General features: G+C 36.8%; 1 protein-coding gene and 1 long non-coding RNA gene across 5 annotated transcripts in view; one reads left to right on the forward strand and one right to left on the reverse strand.

Moving 5' to 3' along the window:
* Positions 1-22,160, forward strand: part of LOC118276606 (nephrin) — a 284,280-nt gene that overhangs the window by 30,643 nt on the left and 231,477 nt on the right. For all 3 annotated transcript variants that reach the window (XR_004783681.2, XM_035594954.2, XM_035594953.2), the window contains exons 3-4: positions 15,148-15,297; positions 21,109-21,288. Coding sequence is in view for 2 of the 3 variants with exons in the window: in XM_035594954.2 (XP_035450847.2) it covers positions 15,148-15,297; positions 21,109-21,288 (330 nt within the window). In the remaining variant the exon portion in view is untranslated. The remainder of the gene's footprint in view (positions 1-15,147; positions 15,298-21,108; positions 21,289-22,160) is intronic.
* On the reverse strand, positions 1,342-2,653 carry LOC126911658 (uncharacterized). Of its 2 annotated transcripts, XR_007706178.1 has the most exons (4): positions 2,435-2,653; positions 2,094-2,230; positions 1,705-1,722; positions 1,522-1,614 (listed from the first exon to the last, which is right to left on the reverse strand). It is a non-coding gene; the product is annotated as an uncharacterized LOC126911658 (long non-coding RNA). The 2 variants fall into 2 exon arrangements; XR_007706177.1 differs by lacking the exon at positions 1,705-1,722 and having other exon boundaries at positions 1,342-1,614.

Genomic DNA, 22,160 nt, shown 5'->3' on the forward strand with positions numbered 1-22,160 from the left:
GTAGTTTAGACAATGTTCAGAAAATGCACTACTTAAAGAGTCATCTTAGCGGTGAGGCTGAACAGCTTGTGAGACAAACACCGGTTTCCGAAGCAAATTATAGTCAATGTTGGGCACAATTAGAGAAAAGATACAGCAATAAAAAGTATTTAGTTAACTGCATTTTGAAACGTCTTTTCGGGTTAAAACGTATGCATGTTGAGTCAGCGATTTCTTTAAAAGAGTTGTTAGACACAACAAATGACTGTCTTAACGGTTTGAAAAATCTAAAGGTAGATGTGACAACTTGGGATGTCATTATCATCCACATAGTTACTTTTAAGCTCGATTCAGAAACGCGGAAACAATGGGAATTAAGTCTTAGTAATCACGATTCTAATGAATTGCCTACTTATGATGAATTTGCTACGTTTTTAGAGAACCGATTCCGCGCTCTTGAATTTATAGAACCAAAAAGAAATCTTCAAAATCAGAATAATCATTCGCATGTTGCTAAATCAATGGTAGTGAGTTCAAGTAGCATACGTTGTGAGTATTGTAACGAGTCTCATAAACTGTGCTTTTGTAAAAGATTTGCAAAGGAACCCTTGGAGGAAAGACGTAATTTTGTAGCGCAACACAACATTTGTTTTAATTGTTTAGGAGGTAATCACACGGTAATAAACTGTAAGAAGCCAACAACTTGCAAACTTTGCCATAAGCGTCATCATTCCTTGCTGCACCCAAATCTGGACGGTACTAACAAAAGAGATACTGCATCAAAACCTACTGTCGTTGAAGCTAGTCCTTCGACTAGTTCTGCTCCAGTAGTCTCTTGCATATCTACCAACACGGTTCCTGTTCCTGGACAAGTTTTACTAGCTACTGCTCTAGTAAAAGCGGAGTCCAAGACGGGTAACTATCAGGTAGTAAGAGCTCTGTTGGACCAAGGTTCACAGGCTTGTTTTGTGACCGAGGACACAGTGCAGTTCTTAAGGCTTAAGAAAATTCCCATACATGGAATGGTGTCAGGATTAGGTCAGAACTCAACTATAGCGAAATATATGGTGAATATAACTATTCAATCCAGGGTAGATTCAGGTTTTAAATTAAATTTCAACGCTTACGTCATTAGGAAAATTACTTCATACTTACCGGATCAAGCCTTAAATAAAAATACTTTTAACTGGCTCGATATCACCAACTTACAGTTGGCCGACCCACAGTTCAATCAACCTAGTAAAATTGATATTTTACTAGGTGCAGATGTTTATGGTTGCATAATAAAAACAGGCATAATCAAAAGTCCAACTGCTACTTTAATTGCTCAGAACACCACATTAGGATGGATTCTATCTGGTGTAGTACATAGGTCAAACATTAACAATAGTTCAAGTTACACACAACCATGCGTTAGTGTAGCTCACGCTCAGTTCAATTTAGATCAAATTCTTAAACAGTTTTGGGAAATTCAAGATCAGACTAGTACAAAAAAGGTTCTTTCGCCAGAAGAACAACAATGTGAAGACTTTTACAAGGCCACAACTAAAAGAAGAGCAGACGGTAGATATGAAGTCCGGTTACCATTCCGAGTTAAGGATCCGCAGTGCACAGCAGGTGATTCTCGCGCTATAGCTGAAAACAGATTAAAATCATTAGAGAAAAGGTTGGCAAAGAACACTGAGCTAAAGGAAAAGTACACGGATGTAATTGAAGAATACTTACGTTTAGGGCACCTGCGACCTGTGAAACAAGATGACGATAAAAAAGAAATAGCTGTGTATTTACCACATCACGCCGTCGTAAGAGAAGACAAAACCACTACTAAGGTTCGAGTTGTGTTCAATGCATCCCAAAAGAACAATAGAGGAGTGTCTTTAAATGATACTTTGATGGTTGGACCAACACTACAAGCGGAGTTGAGGCACACAATTATGAGATGGAGAACTCACTCTATTGGACTGGTAGGAGATATAATTAAGATGTATCGTCAAATTAGAGTGGCTGATGAGGATGCTATGTTTCAAAGGATACTCTGGCGGAGCAGTCCTAACGAGTCGATCAAAGACTATGAACTCGTAACAGTTACTTTTGGAACAGCGTCGGCACCTTACCTGGCAGTCAGAACTCTCCATCAAATTGCTTACGACGAAGGCGACGAATATCCTCTCGTGTCTGAAAAGGTACTAAGTTGCTACTATATGGATGATTTACTGACTGGATGCGATGACGTAACTACCGGCATCCAAATCTACAAGCAAATGAAAGAACTTTTAGCCAAAGGAGGATTCGAACTTCAAAAGTGGAGCACTAACAATAAAGAGTTATTAGATCAAATTAATACAATAGAATATAAAGTAGAGAGCAACGAAGAAAATGAGAGTAAAGCTAAAGATAGAGATCAAAAGGAATTAGAAATGAAATTAGATAATACTATGAAGATCTTGGGACTTACCTGGGATCGTAATGATGACTCCTTCCGGTACACCGTCCATCTTCCGCCGCTTCAGAATACACCTGCAACAAAAAGAACTGTAATCTCTGATATAGCTAGATTATTCGACCCATTGGGTTGGTTAGCGCCCACAATAGTTGTAGCTAAAATCTTTATACAAAAATTATGGCTCGCGGGTCTCGGTTGGGATGAACCACTTACTAAAAATTTAACTGAAGAATGGCGTACTTATCGGGAAGAGCTAACATTACTTACAGAAGTTCATATACCTCGTTGGCTGGGGAAAACCATAGAAACCGACGTAGAGCTCCATGGATTTTGTGACGCGTCGAAGGTAGCATATTCCGCTGTAGTATACATGCGACTAACTAAAGACGTAGGGAGGTCAAGGTGTCATTGTTGGCTGCAAAGACTCGCGTGGCACCAATAAAACAAGTAAGCATTCCTCGCCTAGAGCTGTGTGGGGCAGTTCTCCTGTCACAACTATTGATGGAAACTGCTGAGGTGTTGAATATACCCAAGGATAAGGTTAAAGCGTGGACAGACTCTACTGTGGTGTTAGCCTGGATCAACAGCCACCCCAGTAAATGGAAAACCTTTGTCGCCAATAGGACATCCGAAATCTTAACCACAATGACGGCTTCGCAGTGGTTCCACGTGTCGACTAAAGATAATCCAGCGGATGTTGCCTCGCGAGGGTTGTCACCAGGGTTGTTTACGCAAAATACAATGTGGTTTTCAGGACCACAGTTTCTGAAAGAAAAGGAAATTATTTATATCAGACCAAAAGATTTAGAGATCAATTTAGAACAGTCGATTAAGACTCATGTAGGAGTTATTATATCAGATGATTTTGACTTACTTGAGAGATTTTCTTCTTTGTCAAAGTTATTAAGGGTTGTTGCATATTGTCGTCGGTTCCTAAACAGAGATACCAGAAGCAAACATTACCTGCAAAAGAAAGAGATACATGAAGCATTAGAATGTTGTATAAAGATAGTACAAAAGAAAGAGTTTTCAACAGAGTACAAACAATTATATGATAAATCAGACTTACCTTTGAAAAATAGCACACTCAAATCCTTATGTCCTTACCTTGATGACAAAGGCATTATGAAAGTTCAAGGACGAATAGATAAGGCTCCATTGGATGAACTAATAAAGCACCCCATAATCTTGCCCAAGAAGTCACATTTTACCCTACTCTTAATTGCGGACGCTCATAGTAAAACTCTACATGGAGGTCCACAATTAATGATTAATTATTTGCGAACCGCTTATTGGATCATTGGTGTAAGAGAACTGGTGAAGCTATACGTTCGCAAGTGCATCATTTGTGCGAAACAAAGAGCAACTATTCGCAATCAAATGATGGGTTCGCTTCCATCTATTCGCTGCTCTCCGGCAAGGCCGTTCCTGCACAGTGGTGTTGATTACGCCGGTCCAATAAATATTAGAACCACTAAAGGTAGGGGCCACAAATCGTACAAGGGCTACATATGTTTGTTTGTGTGTATGTCTACACGCGCTCTTCATCTCGAAGTAGTCAGTGACATGACCACACAGGCATTCTTGGCTGCCTTTAGACGATTTGTGTCTCGACGAGGCCACTGTTCAAAGTTGTGGAGCGACAATGGTACCACGTTTGTTGGTGCTTCTAGGGAACTTCAGCAAATTTCAACTTTGCAATCATCCATTGCAGAAAATTTAGAAGCAAATGGCACTGAATGGCACTTCATTCCCCCTCATGCACCCAATTTTGGCGGTCTATGGGAAGCGGGGGTGAAGTCCACAAAATACCATATTAAGCGCGTAATAGGCGAGTCTACTCTCACATATGAAGAGCTCAGTACATTCCTTACTCAGGTCGAGGCTTGCTTGAATTCACGGCCTATTAGTGTTATTCATTTAGACGATCCAGGAGAATCTATGCCTTTAACTCCGGGACATTTTTTAATCGGAGAACCGTTTGTTTCCGTACCGGATTACAATTACGAGAATGTTTCAGTAGGTTCTCTAACAAGGTGGCAATTCGTGCAGCGAATGCTGCAATCCTTTTGGAAGCGATGGTCCAGTGAATATCTTACGAATCTAATGAACAGATATAAATGGTCTTTCATTGTTCCTGAACCAAACGTTGGAGACGTTGTTCTAATTAAGGAGGACGATCTACCTCCAAGTCGTTGGATGTTAGGACGTGTAGTCGAAAAGCATCCAGGGGATGATAAAGTCACTCGTGTTGTCACATTAAAAACCAAAACAAGCATTATTAAGAGGCCAACTAACAAACTGTGTATTTTGCCAGTAGCAGATAAATAGTATTTTAATAACTACATGCTTTGTATCATCTCAACTTGTTATGCATGATGAACATTTTTGTTTAGTTGTAAGGTTTATTTTAAATAGTTTGTGTTGAAGATTTTACTTACTTTGTTTACAAGTTTTGTTTAAGTTTACTATTAAGTTTTCAAAGTTTATTTAGTGTTAAGAAAAACAGTTGTAATTTTACCCGTTAATGAATTGTCTTTTTGTTAAACCTGTGCAAATTTCTTCTATGCAAAAACCTATTTTTATCTTAGTTACTTTTATTATTAGTTTAAGGACAAATGTTAAGAAGGACATTCCGCCACTAAATGTCCTTGGTGGGCGGTATGTTCAAGATCATACTTATTGTTTAGGTAAAAAAAAAAATATTATTGTTGAAAATGTTGTCTCATAGCTCGATAGATGGCGTTGCCGCAATTAAAAGCGAGCTATGGTTTCGTTACCGGTAAGACTATAAGGTAAAATTGATTTGTAAGACCAAAATATATACCAGCTTAGAACAGTACACAGAGGCGGTTTTATTTATCTTCACCCCATCTTGTGTATTAGTAGGTCAGCAGATCACCTAGTAGCTTAGCTAGGAAACAGTTTTTAAGTGACTTCACCCATATACCATAAGTGGGTTCTGTCGGGTCGCCCAGGATATATTGCTGTTGTTAAACCAAAAAAAGTTTAAGATAAAATAATACTTATTCACTGTCTAGTATGAGGTATTTTAAAAACTAAAAGGAATTTGTCGATAAGGGTCTGTTTTGTGTGGTCATAGATGAGATTTTGGTTTTGTTTTTAGTAATAATATTCTCCATAGTAATTTGGCTTGGAAACATCCTTTTCTGACACAGATATTTAGAACTTTATACCTTACTGTTTTGTAATAAAGTTGCAAATGTGTTGGGGTTTAATAGTGTTCTTTTTTTGTGAGTTTTACTAGGTTATCATTACGCTATTGTTGCATTATATTGCGAACAAAAAATAGTATTTGGTCCAGTGATCTCAAATGAGTCAGAGGTATTGTCTTAGATTAATGAATCATTGGGATTTTTGATCTTTTTGGACAAAGTTAAAGTCAAATTCAGAGCATTTATTTCAATTAATCCTTGATTAGACACTTTTGAAACGTCAAATTGAATTGTCCGTCAGTCTGTCAGTGAAGCTAGGTGCTCATTCCTATATGTAGCTTCGAATGGAGAACGAGAAAGAAACTCCATCGTTACTCTTTAAAAAAAATACCTGTATATAAATATGTTAAATCATAGCGGTAATGAAAGACTTTTAACTCAATTGCAAAGATATAAGATAGAAAATCCACGACACATTTTGAAAAAAAACCTCACTTAACTCGCTTATCTTTTGTTAAAAAGTAGTATATACTTTATAACTACGTATAATTGACTTCCAAAACTTTCCTCGTAGCTTAAACATTAGTGTTCCTTCATATTACCTAGGTACAAAGTTGGAGCCTGTAGCTGAAAGTTTCAAGGATTTCTTTCTCAATTCCCGTTCCGTGTGTGAAGTAGTATTGACATGGTGTTCTATGTAGTTTTAATCGTGTTATTAGTTCCATCTTGTCTAGACTAATAAATAAAATTGGAGTGTCTATTTACACAAACATACATCAACATTTTTTATAATTTTTGTCTGTGTGTCTGTATGTTCTGGCTAATCTCTGAAATGGCTGGGCCAATTTAGACAGGACTTTTATTGGCAGGTAGCTGATGTACTTTTATTAGTCACAAAGTCAGTAATCGACGCGAGCAAAGCCGTGTAGCAAAGTATAAGTTCATCTGACTTCACAATTCACACATTGACGTGGCGATCGGCCGCCGTTTTTTAACCAAAATCCTACAAGAAATCTCCCAAAAAATTATTAAATCACTCATCAACCGAATACAACCCTTAATACGTTACAAATAAAACACAAAATTCGAATCCAACGTTCATTATTTGAATAGTCCAATGGAATCCTTCAATAAAAGATGGCTGAATCGAAAACCAATTAGAGACGAGTATTCATTGACCGATCACATATTGTTCCATTTTCTAATAATCCAGTGTTTTGTGGTAAATTCAGATTTATTATGAAAGGAGAAAGGTCCAAAATTACTTTTTTAACATTCATCATTTTGTTTCGTATATTTGTTGTGCGGTATTTGCTAAGTGAAAGATATCTGTCAATTTATACGCTGAATACAAAGTGTCGTAGATTCGAGTCCTGTACAGAAAAATATATGTGTGACACACAGAATCATGTGTGTTCAGATAATTTTAGCTCAAAATCATGATTTTAGTTTCAAAAGTGCTTGAGAGACGTGATTTTATAAGGTCCTATGTTCGATTTCCTGATCGATAAAAACAGTATATTTTTTGGCTCAAATAGCGAATGTCTTACACACATATCAATGATGTTTTCAGTTAATTACACAGTAGGATCATTAGTCTTACAACCGTTGTCCCAATTCCGACCAGTGTAGTTAGGCCTCCCGCTAAGAATGAGTCGGTAACCTTTGCTGGAGACATTTGAATGAAAATAGTCGGCGCAGGACGAATGTGTGACCAAAATAAGTTGACCTGATATAATTTGTGAACACGTGCTGTGTATGTGTTTGTGTATTGGCCTATTTTTGAACATGTGGGTAAAAAAGTATTATTTGTCATGTTATAAGTAAACAATTATTTCATTTTAAATTTTACCTAATATTTACTTCTAGATACGTACAAAAACACTTCGTTACTCAATCACTCCGAAACAGTTAAATGGATCGGGATGAAATTTGAAACATGGATAGATTGTGGTCTGGAATAAAACATAGGCTATTTATAAACGCAGGCAAAGTAGAAAAAGAAGTTAGTAATTTATAACACTATGTAGATTTAATAAAAACGAATAATAGGTTATTTTAACCCATATTTTGTTGCAAAACCATTTCTATATTTAGATATCTTTGGTAATAATTTTAAGTAGCTTCCTACAAGACATAATTTTCCTAAACACATTACGTTAACCCAAATATGAAGTTAATAGATGCTTTCTTATAAACAGGGAAGGGTTTTGCATTAACCGATTTTTTTGAAGTCGGTATTATAACCATAAGTAATAGTGATGTTTACATAACATGGTTTTTTAATGGGCCGCTAATAAGTGGTTCCGTATTTATTAGATAGGGTTGCCTCATTGGTTAACTCTTAGTTTTACAAAACAAAATGGGTCCCAATATACAACCTTGGGGAACACCGCATTTAATATTTTGTATTTAAAGGTTTAAGGTATCATATCGCTATTTTTATTTAAGTTTCTAACTAAAAGCACTTCTACAAATTGAGAGGCAACTTCCTTATAGCGTTTTAGATGAAAATACTGGAACTGCAAGTCTTAGAAATTAAATATAGGACCGCATTCCTAGTCACCGCTACTAAATACTAGTTCCCTAGTCGTCCAATAAACTGGAGAATGCACTAATATGCTTACATCACTGGATTTTTCCATGTAAACGATTTTCTAGTGTTACTTCATGTGTGCAAGAGGGGTTCACACTGGATTAAAAACGTTGGAGTTTGTTGCTCGTTTTTTCTTCGGTTTTGGAATGAGTAGCTGACTTCTTAGATAGATTATCTTATATCGAAGAAGTAGACAGAGATGCACATTAAGACACGTAATGCTTACTGTACAATGTGCACCCACTTTTCACAATTTATACCGGGCACATTTCTAGACTCCATGCTACTACTGAGAAACTTTCAAAATACCGAAAAAAGCTCAGCAATACTTTGCTCGTCTCGGCAACCGAAACCTTAAAACGTAAAAATATCGAAAATATATACTGAAAGATAATTTTATTTTAGTTTGATGTTTTTTTACTGTGCCTTCGACCAAAATCCACAATGTAGTATTTATATTACCTTTAGCGGTTTGTGGGCAGCAGGTGGCAGTTGCTGCATGCAAAACACTGACATTTAACCGCCATTTCATGCAACGGCCTGGTTAGAAGTTAAAGCATTTCTTTAAATTAATCCACACGGAATTAAAAGCGACATTTCAAATTGACATATCTTTGAAAGTAACTATTTGTTTCCGTAAAGAAATATAAAATATGTGTCTACTCTTTTAAAATAATCTACAAGACGGACATTTTATATGTTATATATATATTATACATATTATTGTCCGTCAGTAATGCAAGATGCGCGATCCAAAATGTAGATTCGTACGAATACGTTGTCGTACCAGCAAGAAACTCGATCTCACTCGAAAAATCGGTAAAAAAATCCGGAAAAATACCATGTTATTTTTAACTTTTTACCGAACAGGAAAATATTTCTAACTTTTTACCTTTTATATCCGTGTCGGATAAAACACCCGTGTAGCCGATACCGGTCAGTGTGCACTAGCCTTATACCCGGGTATAATCAAGTATAATGTATGCGTGTGTGTGGGGATTAAAATTATCTATGATAATATGGGACCTAGGTTCTAGTGCATATATTATGCAAGCTTATTAGCGGGCCTAGATTAAATGGCGACCAGTTTTAGTGTATTATGTATAGCCTTACTGATTAACTGTTAATTAATTGTGTGATTAATTGATTCTGAGAGGTTATGTCTTGTTTTAGATGAATGGTTGGTTTTTAGACGAATGGTTGTAAGTGTGATTGTTTAGAAAGGAGTTTCAGGTTTGATTCTTGGGTTGGTTGAAATGTTATTGAAATCATCAGTTTCGTTATTCTTAATATCCTTAGAAGTTAGTACTTAGGACTAGTATTATGTTCTATAGGCTGCTTCGTAAAGAAAGAGGTAGTAATTTTTGCTACTAATCTGAGAGTCCTAGGTTCTATTTCTGATAACATACTATTACTTTTGTAACATGATTGACAATTTGGTCTTGTGACAACCCTACCTTGCATAAATAAATTCGTATTAAACAATAATGTATCAATACCTAGCTTATTAAATGAATACAAACTAATATCGACCCTACAACCCAAGCCTTAAAGCACAAACACTTCCGTCATTCCACAAAAGCTAAACATGGAAGTTATACTTCGATAATACACTTTAATACCACACATTAAAGTATAAAATGCTTCCTTAATAACTCTCCTGAATATTACTACTAAAATTTGTTACACGAAATTGTACTTTAGCTCTGGTTTATAAGGTTTAAAGTTGTTTAATGATGGATTTTCTATAGAAGGAAGTTATTGCTACAATTATGTCGGTTCCCGTACAATAATGATAATGGTTGGGTTATACAGTTAAACCACTATTCAAGGCGAAGTCTTTATTACAAGGTACTAAGGTTTATATTGGAAAGTTTCACTCAATTTGTGCGATTGTTCATAAAATGAGATTAATTATTTTCTTCGTCTTGTTGTTAGGAATTACTTAAAAATGTTTTTGTGCTGCTCTGTAATGAGGTAGCTTCTGTTATGGCGGTGTAAAGATATTTTCATGTGAAAACTGAAGCTTTATATATCTCATGATTATATTTGGCGGACATTTTAAGTGTGGGAGAGCCATGCTTCGGCACGAATGGGTGATACCACGGCCTCACAGAAAACTGACGTGAAACAACGCTTGCGTTGTGTGAGTGAGGTTACCGGAGGCCCAATTTGGTCCCCCCTTCCCAATCTTCCCAATCCCCGATTCCCCAACAACCCTTAAATTCCTAACCCCCAAAAAGCCGGCAACGTACTAGTAACGCCTCTGGTGTTTCGCGTATACAAGGTCGGCGGCAATTGCTTACCATCAGTTGATCCGTCAGCTCGTTTACCTGCTTATGCCATAAAAAACCAACTTGAAATTTTCATTCCATCTCCTCTAATAAATTTCTTCCTGAACCAAGAATCGAAACCAGTTACCTTTTTGAAGTAATCAAGGTTTAATGCCCTTGTCCATCTTCAGCTAAAACAAATCAATTGTCAAGTCAAAACTGTAGTCAAATAGTTTAAAATTAACACGAATCCAATTCTGGACTCAATCTTGATGTAGTGCTACCAAAATAGGGTAACGTCAACAGCAATAGCTATTCAATTGTTTTTCCACTTTCTAAATGTAAACAATCACAATTTTAAAGAATAGGCAGTATTATAGTGTGAAGTGATGTCATTGCATTGATAGGTAACTACTTGTATTTTGGACAGTGATTCTCAAAATTACTGTGTTATCGGCTTCCTCACGTAACTGTTTGACGAGGAATTCGACTAGTTTCAAGCCGTGCTAGAGGCTCATATTCATGAGCAGTATTCCGCGATTCACGATGCAGCGATTATCATGCTGCTACTCCTTTTCTACTCTTATGCTTCTCTTATTCGGGCACTGTTACATCTCAAATTCTTAAATTCTTCAGCGTTATACTAAAAAAACTTTTCTCTGGAAAAACAGGGAATGTCTTTTCTTGCTTACCTTTATCCATTATAGTATTATTTGCAGATTTCAGCAGATAATTATGGTTCCAGAATAATAGTGAATAGTTTCACGATTTAGAAACGTGCAAATAAATATTACAATCACGTCAACTTTGACAACCTCTGACTGCAAGCTGTATTATTTTCAATTGAACACGTAAATTGATAGCACCTTATAAGGAACTTGTCAAAATGATGCTTTCTTTCTAAGACCATAAATAAAAAACAAACGGAAATATAAAATGTCTTAGTTTTGAAATTAGCTGCAGCCCAAACATGGCGACTGTCGACTTGTCGTGCTAACTCACGCACTCGTCGCAGTCGCGAGTGTGTAGTGGCTCTTATAGTGACGTAGGGCCACTTGCTAGCGTAAGGTATAAGCTGTAGCGTGTTGCAGTAAGAAACAAAAGAGAGTTGCATATTAATTTTGGTCTCGAAAATTGTGTTTGTTTTTCTTTAAAGAAATGATCAATGAAATGATTCTGAAGTGTTTCCCTAAAAAAGAAATTTGGTTAACTATGTCAAATTTACTATAACGAAAGGTATTGTTATATGTTCAACATCTGTGTTATAATAATATGCAAGTAATGATATAGTCTTGCACATTCTGAACTGGTCTCATTTCACCGCAAAATTGGATCATTTATTTTATAAAATCTCTTTGTTTTTTACAAATATTTGTGTAAATTATACATGTCACTTGTGGCATTTAGCATGTGGAATAAATTATTTTTCTTTCTATCTTTTAAAATATAAGTATAACATAGTTTTTCACAACAATCCTCCTTAAAAAATTATCAATATCAATTCCTTTCTACCTAAAACCCGCTTCATTCTACAACCCCGCTACCCGCTACCACTGCGACCGCAAAGTACAGTCACCCCGCGCGTCGCGCCGCTAACTCAACAGTCGACAGTCGACACCCACTCGAGACAGTCGCGAATTAACCGCTGATTGACGTCTTTTGTACCAGCTCAGCCAATCAAAGGGTTCACTGATCACAATACTGTCAGCATTGTATTACATTTATTGGGTACCGAGGCCAATTTAAAGATAGGTATTAATAATTGTGACTGCCTCGTTGGCCGAGTGGTTGCAAGTGCGACTGCCAGGCAAGGGGTATCGGGTTCGATTCTAGGGTCGGGCGAAGTATTACTGAGCTTTTTTCAGTAGTTAGTAATTTCTCAGTAGTAGCAGCTCTGGTGGAATCGTGCCCGGTATATGGCAATAGACTCACTATTACTATTACATGGGACTTATAATGTCATCATCATCATCAGCCGAGAGACGTCCACTGCTGAATAAAGGCCTCCCCTTACAAAGGCCTCCCCCTTTATACTGTAAATTGTGAAAGTGGGTACCGCATATATTGTACAGTAGCATTACGTGCCATAATGTGCACCTCTGCCTACCCTTTCGTGGATAAAGGTGTGACGATATAAAGTATCAATTGTAAAATTAACGTGAAATACGTGTATTTGGTGATCAATCATAACATAATATTTTTGTTAAAAAGCTCTTTCCGTAATTAATTTAACTACACTCGATATTAAAACTGATATGGATATAGTTTTAACAAATAAATATCATTTTCTAGGAAATAGAAATTGTTCTGTGAAATATTTTATGTGAATCAATCATAAAATAGGGCCATTCGCTGGCTTATACCAAACATGTTTACGTTTTATTTAAATTTAATTTCAATAACGTTGTCCCAAAATAAAAATAAAAACAAACGAATAGCCGTGTAGTGATGTCAATGTACCTAGCATATATTTGTTACCATCTCTGATTAATATGATCCTTACAAACTGCGACTTCCAACCCACTTGCCAATTAGGAAGATTATGTTAACTTCTAACATTGTAAAGGAGGTTCATAGTCCAACTGTGGACACTCTTGGACTGTTGATGGAATTCACTCATGGTATTGACTGCTCGGTTGGTTCCCTTGCTGGGCAGTCAGCTGCTAGGAAGCGTATAGCGAGTTCAATTTCCGCACGAAGCAACTCTTTGTTGAGATTCACAATTTATTGTTCCGCGTCTGGATGTCATGTGTATGTGAACTTGTATGTTTGTAAACACACCACGACACAGCAGTTGCATCATTTACTTTAACTCCTTTTAAAATCGCTTACTCTCCGCTCCCCGCTACCCGCTTACACTACCACCCACCGAGTACAATAACCTCAAATATCGCCTTACAAATAAAACCCACTTCACACAATATAGTATTATTGACATTGGTTATATATAACATTGGTTAACAACACTACATGAAACTTTTGTTTCCTTTAGTTCCAACTAAATGTTATAACAAACAGTTTTGTATAAGGCTTTTATTCGAAGGTTTTTGCTCTAAAAAGGTTAAAGACCAGAATTAGGTATATAGTATCCTAATCAACGCTAAGTGTCAAAGATCTAGACTTCAGGTCTCGACCTAAGAATTTTGTGTGAAAACATGAGTATTACAGGTGTGTCTATTAGTACTAAAATCAAGATTGGTTTGCCCTCTGTAGCTTCGAGATAGAATTTGTGTTTTATTAGAATATTAATAAAGGTCAATTCGCTTTGATCAGTTGATAAAAGGCAATGTTGAAAGTAGTGAAGACATTGGTTTTAAAATGTATTATAACTGACTTTAAAAAAGAAGAATGTTATTAGTTTGACCTGTATGTGTGTTTGTATGTTAGTCCGCAATTATCTCGTGACCAGCTGAACCAATTTGATGTGATTTTTAAAAAAGTATTCAGGCACCTAGAGATGGAAAACTTTGTATTCGAATCAGGAATTAAATAACTATAGATACATAGTTAAATATCTATTTTAATATTCAATTACCTACATATGTGATAACACTAGCAGACGCGTATTAGGTTATTAACAGTCCCATTAAAATGATTTATAGTAACTATAAGAGGATTATCACACATGATTACCAACATTAGGCCATATTACAAAATGATTGTACCTAAAACTCAAATCGAAACATCTGTTAACCATTAGACCGTTTGTATCCATGCGAGAATCGAATCTGTGACCCTGAACGTAAAAGGCGTGTGGTAAATAATGCAAAGCCTACGTAATGCCTGCCTAATCGTGCACTATACATAGTAATACTAAGTCTAGCCTGTGGGTTTATCTGTCTGTATGCTTCGGTCTTAAGTATGCTTAGATAGAAACCAAATCTTGATACTAAGCCTTTTTTAAAGAAGTATTGAACGCTATAGGCTTTTGTCTATTTGGAAAATATTTAGGTTTATTTCTGAGTTTTTAGAGAAGGGATCAAGGAATTTATAAGAACTGGAAAATTGTGTCAAATTAATAGAAGATGTTTTTCTTCCATAATAATTGTGTAGGTAGTTTAGTCTTCCTTTGTCATGATGAGTTTGTGTTTAGTTCTAAAAATAGTACGGATATTCTAATCTATACTTACTAATATTATAAAGCTGAAGAGTTTGTTTGTTTGTTTCTTTGATTGTTTGTTTGAACGCGCTAATCTCCGGAACTACTGGTCCGATTTGAATAATTCTTTTTGTGTTGGATAGCGCATTTATCGAGGAAGGCTATAGGCTATAAAACATCACGCTATGACCAATAAGAGCTAAGCAGAGCGGGTGAAACCGCGCGGAAGTAGCTAGTTTACAATAATAGCTAATATTATCTCTTTAATTCCTGAGTTTTTCTGATGTTTGTTCTCAAAGAAACAGGAATTACATGTACCTACTTTTTTAAATGTCATGTAAAGGTGTGGTCTCTCCTAAACTTATATTGTTGTCCCCGACACATTGTGTCTTAGTTAAATTTACCACCGAAGTCTTACATATGGAAAGCAACAAAGAATTGAATATTAGATAGGAAGTAAAACCACAGAATAATAGTAAAACGCCATGAAAGAAAAATCTTAGTGTCTTCAACGTAAAAAAAGATGTACTATTTTATCACCTTCTAAGCATTTGTCTAATCATTCCTCTCTTATGTTCCAGTGGTGGTATGCGCGGCTGCCTTCCAGCAGCAGTACTTCAGGGTTGTGCCTCGGAGTCTGAGGGTCCAGGAGGGAGCTGAGGCGGTTCTAGAATGTGCAGTGGCCAACCTTGCAGGACAGGTGCAGTGGGCTAAAGATGGATTTGCACTTGGTAAGTTGGACTTTATGTTTACTTTGTGTTTTGGTAGTGGTGGTAGGAAATATGTCTACCTGTACTCTTTTGCATGTAAAGTGCATTAGGACTTTTCATTTAATCTCTATACATTTGATGCATTGTCATTTCATGTTTTTGTGGTATTTGGTGACAAATCAAACTAAATGCTGTTTAGCCCTTGTCTACAAAGAGAGTAGAAAACTAAATTATATGGATTGATATAAATATTGACATTTGTCAGTGTCATCATGTCATAAAACTACTGAGAGTATATAAAACTCAATGCCATACCAATGTATCTCTCAGTAGCGCTGAAGTTACCTACCTACATTTGGCCACAGGCTCAGAATCGTCTGCAAAAGCTTTTTCATCACAATATTCATGCAATATTACTAACAGAAATCAGAAAAAATAGAATATCATACACCTCTACTCCTTTCACCATTAAAAATATGACTCCAATAATCGAGCATTAACCTCTAGTTCCTTCTATTAACCCAAACCTGTCAACACTTTAGCAAACTTTACACCGTAGCTACTTGAAATACTAAAACCGCATTATATAACCGTAGTAAATCCCCCTCCCCCCCTGTGCCCAGACTGTAGCCCCTGTATAATAATAATCAACATTAAACTACGTTCATGATATTTGTAACAAAACCTAAGTTACTCCATTGTTTAGGATTAAATGGTGCCAGCCAAGGTTTATAGGCTCAATTAAGTTTGGTTTAGAACTAATCCCAGATTACGGAGAATTTACGTTACGGCTCTTAATTAGATAGGTTTTTATTTACTACATATTGTGCTAACATGAGCGGGGATGCGGTATTGGTGCGGGATAAAGGTTTTCCTAAATAAAGTAGGAGGGCAGTGTAATCACGAGTGATGGCGTTAAGCTTTGTTTTGGAATCGAATCTTGTTACTCGTGCTTTAGATACACAATTTTCATAAAGAAATAAAGTCATTTGACTTATGTGTATGAGTTGTAAGTTCAACGTTATTAAGAAAATTATTGTTTTTCCCAATTCTCACGGCCGTTTTTACCAACCATTTCTTAAATAGTTACTTAGCATGAGAGAGCACCTAAATCAAGCCCTTACTTGTACCTAGTGTTAGGTGTCAAAACACCAAAACGTCATTAAATGTCACCTAACTTAGGTATTCTTTACAATTTAACAAATGTTGTTGAAACAGGCATTAATCAGTCATCTGAATCACTTTTATAACACATTCTAGGTAAGAATAACAACTCCTTTTGATAGAAAAATGATAAGCTATAGAGATATCTATACATCTGCTCACCCCAATTACCAATACCTTCCAATTGCCGAACTAGAATGACGCGTCAGCTGAGCCGTGTTGATCCAAATGGGCTCGATCAGCGATACATCTTACTCATTCTAATCCTTGGCTGGAAATCATTCGGTCTCGGTCGTGAATGTACTGAATGTACGCTGGATGTACATTCATAGTCAATTGAATGTGAACTACTGGGTGACAGGATCCACGGCTACTCTGTGTTCTAATTACTGGCCGGTTAAGGCATGAGCGGTAGCGATTTTGGCTTTATGGATTTTTTTTTGTCTGCTTCAGTCACTAATGTAGTATTATTATGCTATCGGCTTACTCACGTAACTGTTTGATGAGGAACTTGACTAGTTTCAAGCCATGCTAGAAGCTCATGTTCATGAGCAGCATTCCGCGACACACAACGCGGTGACTGTCGCGCTGCTACTGAAACTAGTTGAGTTCCTCGTCAAACAGCTACGTGAGCAAGCCGATAGTAACATAAAAAATGTAGTTTTTGGCAAGAATTAATCATGACACACGTACTATTTTCATTTTATTTGTGTATAATACAGATCTGATAATACATATACTTAACGGTAAACTAATTTGGACCTACATTTTGCATATTTTAAGCTCTTTTTATAATCATACAAAAATCATACCAAAATTGGTATAAGATAGTAAAGAGTACAATTTGCTTCAATAGTCATACATAATAGATAGAACACAGCATAAAAGCAAGCAAAGCCAGCAGTCTCGGTAGTTACGCGAAGATCTATGCCAACGGTTATAGCAATGGCTGACATAGATTTGAGAGTCGGACATCAAACCGAACTGCGTCGAATCACCCTTAATGGGTGGTGGGCAGATAGCAGGCGATTCACGTAAAATACTGACGCTCACTCGAATCTGGGTAGCACTCATTGGTGATCGGATTGTGTTTAGTTTTATTAGTATTATTGTAATAGAAGGTTGTAAATAGTGGCTTAAAAGTACGGTTGGTGCAGTGGCTGGTTGTCGTGCAACGTGTAGCGGGTCCGATTCTCGCACGGAGCAACTCTTTGTGTGATCCACAAATTGTTGTTTCGGGTCTGGGTGTCATATGTATGTGTGGACTTGTATGTTTGTAAACGCACCTATGACATAGGAGACAATACTAGTGCGCGGCAACGACTTAAAAAAAAACTTTGAACAAAGATTTCTATCGTCAAAATTATGACAATTCAAGCATTCAAATATATACGAGCTAACTCTAACGTCAAGTGTTTAATAATCAAGAGACCAACAGAAAATATATTAATTTCAAGTCCAATAAGGTCCAAAATCGCATAACCTAAATCATCAACTAACACTAATACATGTCAAATGCAATGAGAATGGTTGTCAATATAACCCGACTGCATAGGTATTACCTTGATTGACTATGTCGGAGATTAAGTATACTGTGTGCTGAATACATAGGGGCCTCCTAACTGTATCATAGTCGCCTTGCATCCGCAGCAACTGGCAATTGATAGCAAACACCGAGGTGACTTCACACAACGCTGCTAATTATTGGGGTTACAAGTTAAAAGGATTCAGCGATTTTATGACATCTAAATCCAGTACTGTAGTTCTATCGACCACAGATATCGCCCAATAGGGCTGATGCCTGATTCGAAGCTGTGAACTACTTAGCGGATTTATTGTGGCGCCGGCTCGAAAAGCAGGAGTAGGAACGGGGTGGCTTTTAGTCAGTAAGAGTCTGACACTCCCTCTCGCCTCGCCCAAGGATGTTTGCTCGTAATTGAAAATTTCCCCCCTCCCCCTAAAAATTGTAGTTCTAGTCTATAAATAAGTATTTGTGTCTATCTGTCCTAAAATAAAACCAACACATATTCTAAATATAGTCTTATTTGGAAAAGGGTCTCAATGATAAAATTAGAGTCAAAGTTGTTTTCAAGTTCATCCCTTCACAATTTACAAACTCAAATTAATTTTCTTCGAGCTAAAAGTATTTACTTATAAATAAATACTTTCAACTCAGAAATGGCACAAAGTCACCGACAGACGTAATGATATTTGTACCCATAGTACGACTTAGGCTTTGCGTAACGTTAAAAGTAATCGAAACGAGAGCACGTTCAGCACTCTGATTGGTTGGTTTATTCTAGTCAGCCAATCAGAGCGCCGAACACGTTATAGTTTTATAAAAGTCTTTCCTCGATAAACACATTATCCAAAATATTTTTTTTTTGAAAGAATCCAGAGATTAGCCCGTTCAAACATACAAACTCTTCAGTTTTATATAATACTAGCGACCCGCCCCAGCTTCGCATAGGTGCAATAGTGATATATTATGCATGTATTATACATATAAACATTCCTTTTGAATCACTCTATCTATTAAAAAAAAAAACCGCATCATAATCCCTTGCGTAGTTTTAAAGATTTAAGCATACAAAGGGACATAGGTACAGAGAAAGCGACTTTGTTTTATACTATGTAATGAAGTAGATATATAAGATTTGGTATATATTTAACATCACACATCGTTAGCTAAGCGTATCATCAAATTTTCTCACTTAAAACGCATCATTAATTCCTCGCTCACCTCTCCTAACTTGTACCAAAAACTGCAACAGCAAAATGGATCACACACCGTTGTTCTATAGCTCTGAATTCAACGGGAAATTCCATTGAAAATCAACGCACTGTTCTGCCGGCCCCTGTAGCCTGACCTCATGAAGTTATGGCCAACAATGTCATATGATTGGATAACAAAGTGCACTGCGCTGTGTAATTAAACTGCAAGAGATTGGAGCAAAAATATTATCAAAAAACATAACCCTCCTTCTGGCGCAGTCGGGTAAATAAAACTAGCTACTTCATTAGTCGAGTGTTCGCAAGTGGGACTACCGGACAAAGAGTGTCGGGTTTGATTCCCGGGTCGGGCAAAGCATTTCTAGGCTTTTTTTTCTGTTATTCGAAAAATGTCTCAAGCACGGTGTCTGAAATTGTGTCCAGTATATGACAATAGGATCACCCCCTATTACATGGGATTTACAACACAAATGGTGAAAAGTTGGTATACATTGCAGTGGCATGAAGTGCCGTAATGTGCATCTCTACCTACCTCTTTGGGGATAAAAGGCGTGACGTTGTATATTAAACTAGCATTTCTAAAGGATTGTCGTCTTAAGTTAAATTTATTCATGTCCATTTTATGAGACGGTTTTTAATCCTATTTCAATTTAAAAAGGTTGTCTCTGAATGTATCGATACGACCTCTGAGGGTCAGGCTTTAAAGCAGTCATTTTACAAGATAGTACTAAAAAGATTTGATTAACAAAATAATATCTTTGTGCAAGTTATATAAACAGTTGCATCCATACTGCATATTATTAGAACTTATGACGGGATATTTACCATGTTTATTCACTTCGATGAGTTTCCGAAGTTCTAATAATAGTGTTAGTGACCATGTCAGTTTAAAAACTTATTTTACATACTATCCTTAGTTTAAATGTCGTAAGTAATACTCGTACGAAGTAAACGGTAATAGTCAGTTTGATGCTAACGACGTCTTCGCCTAGGCATCAATTGAGATCGGTTATGACACGTTTATGCACTAGCTATCTAAAGATTGCTCTCTGTAGCACATCTCTGGTGGAAAAGCAACCTTACTTAAGAGTTATTTTTGAGGGGGGAAAATCATCCTATGACTTCTCTCGCCAGGGCGAGGCGAGAGGGAGTGTCAAACTCTTACTGACTAAAAACCACCCCGTTCCTACTCCTGCTTGTCGAGCCGGAGCCCCGGTAAGCCCACTAGGTAGTCCGCAGCTCCGGATAGGCATCAGCTCTACTGGGCCCCATCTGTGGTGGTCTGATGACTCTTTGAGGTCTGGTTACTTTAGAGTTAATTTTAGAGTGATCTCTAAAATGTCTATTATCACGAAATGGCTTATAAATATCCAAAACAGTTTCACTTGACCTGGGAATGTAGCCGTTGGTATCGCGTGCCGATACGAGTCATATTTCTACAATTAACGATTGGGACGTGAATCGTAACGTCTGTCTGTCTGTCTGTGACTAAACGATTGTCTCGGTGTGTGCTCCAAACTATTTTCTACTCTACAATTATTACTATTCTTGCGAAATCGATTATTTTTTGTGTTTCGAGGAAAGGATTATTTTTTATTCATTTGTTGAGTAAGCTCATTGCATACTCGAGCTGCGCATCTTCCTAGCACAGCTACATAGCTTAGTATCAGTGGAAACGGTCACATAGTTTCACATCTTAGCTATTACATCTTCGTAGTATAGCTACATAGTACATCTCTGGAGGAACAGCACGCTTACATTCCGTTTCAGTAACTTATTAACAATTATATTCTAAGTTCTCTACTCATCCCACCTTCGTAAATATATAGATTCAAGTACGTAGGTAGATAACGAAACAGTTCTCTTCTCTTAAAAACTAACCTTAAGATCAAAGCCATAAGATCTTCAATTAACTCCATCTTCTCACTCCACCAGGTTTCTCCTCAGTGATCCCGGGCTACCCTCGCTACACGATGTTCGGGGACCGTCGGCACGGAGTGTACAACCTGAGGATAGTGAACTCCTCGCTGGAGGACGATGCGGAGTACCAGTGCCAGGTGGGACCGGCACAGATGCACAAGGTCATCAGAGCCAACGCCTCGCTCACCGTTATATGTAAGTACTTTTACAATAGTTTATGAAAAAGAAATGGCTAAATCAATATTACGTATGATGTTTGTTCTTTTGCCGTCACTTTCTGTCTAGATCTACTAAGAAAAAAACGCTGAATAAAGCTTCTTTAAAAGTTCAAACTATTTTAATCCTAAATTATTCAATGAAGGCGGAACTTTTTGCGCATGTTTAAACTTAGGCTCAAAGTTTTCTGTCATGTAAGAACAATCACGGTCACGGGAAGAACGTGGACAGTAATATTTTACAAAAAGAAATCAAAAATAAAGAATTATCAGCTAAAATAAACCTAAATAGGCGAACGGTATAAGTTTAATACCGCATTTCGAAGAAACAGTCACATCATTATCATCATATCAGCCATAAGACGTCCACTGCTGAACATAGGCCTCCCCCAATGACTTCCAAATAGGCCGGTTGGAAGCGACCTGCATCAATTACATAGGTCTTTTCAAGTGGACTTGTCCTGATGGCAATTACATAATATGTGTTTACGTTTAGCTAGCTCAAACTAGTTACATACGTAAAACTTAATTAATGGTAAATTGTAATGGATTTCAAGGTAGCACTATAATAGGATACCTAGCTTTTAATACAATACTGTTCAAGATTAATACTTAAACCTAGGCATTTTTCTTTTACCTAGGTACTAAGGACGTCTAGAAACTAGATAAAAAAATTGAAAATTGCCCTTTAAAAGAAAATTTAATAAGGTTAAAAAAGCGCTTACAGGGATAAATTAATTAAGCTCTCAAAGGAGGCTTCAGATTGATGCCTGAAGGATTTTTCAGTGCCTACTCTATTTAGTTTTGTGTAAAGTGCCTTAAGTTTAGTGTAATTATGGCAATGTGCTGGAA

Source organism: Spodoptera frugiperda, chromosome 17, assembly GCF_023101765.2.
Source record: "Spodoptera frugiperda isolate SF20-4 chromosome 17, AGI-APGP_CSIRO_Sfru_2.0, whole genome shotgun sequence".
Taxonomy (NCBI): domain Eukaryota; kingdom Metazoa; phylum Arthropoda; class Insecta; order Lepidoptera; family Noctuidae; genus Spodoptera; species Spodoptera frugiperda.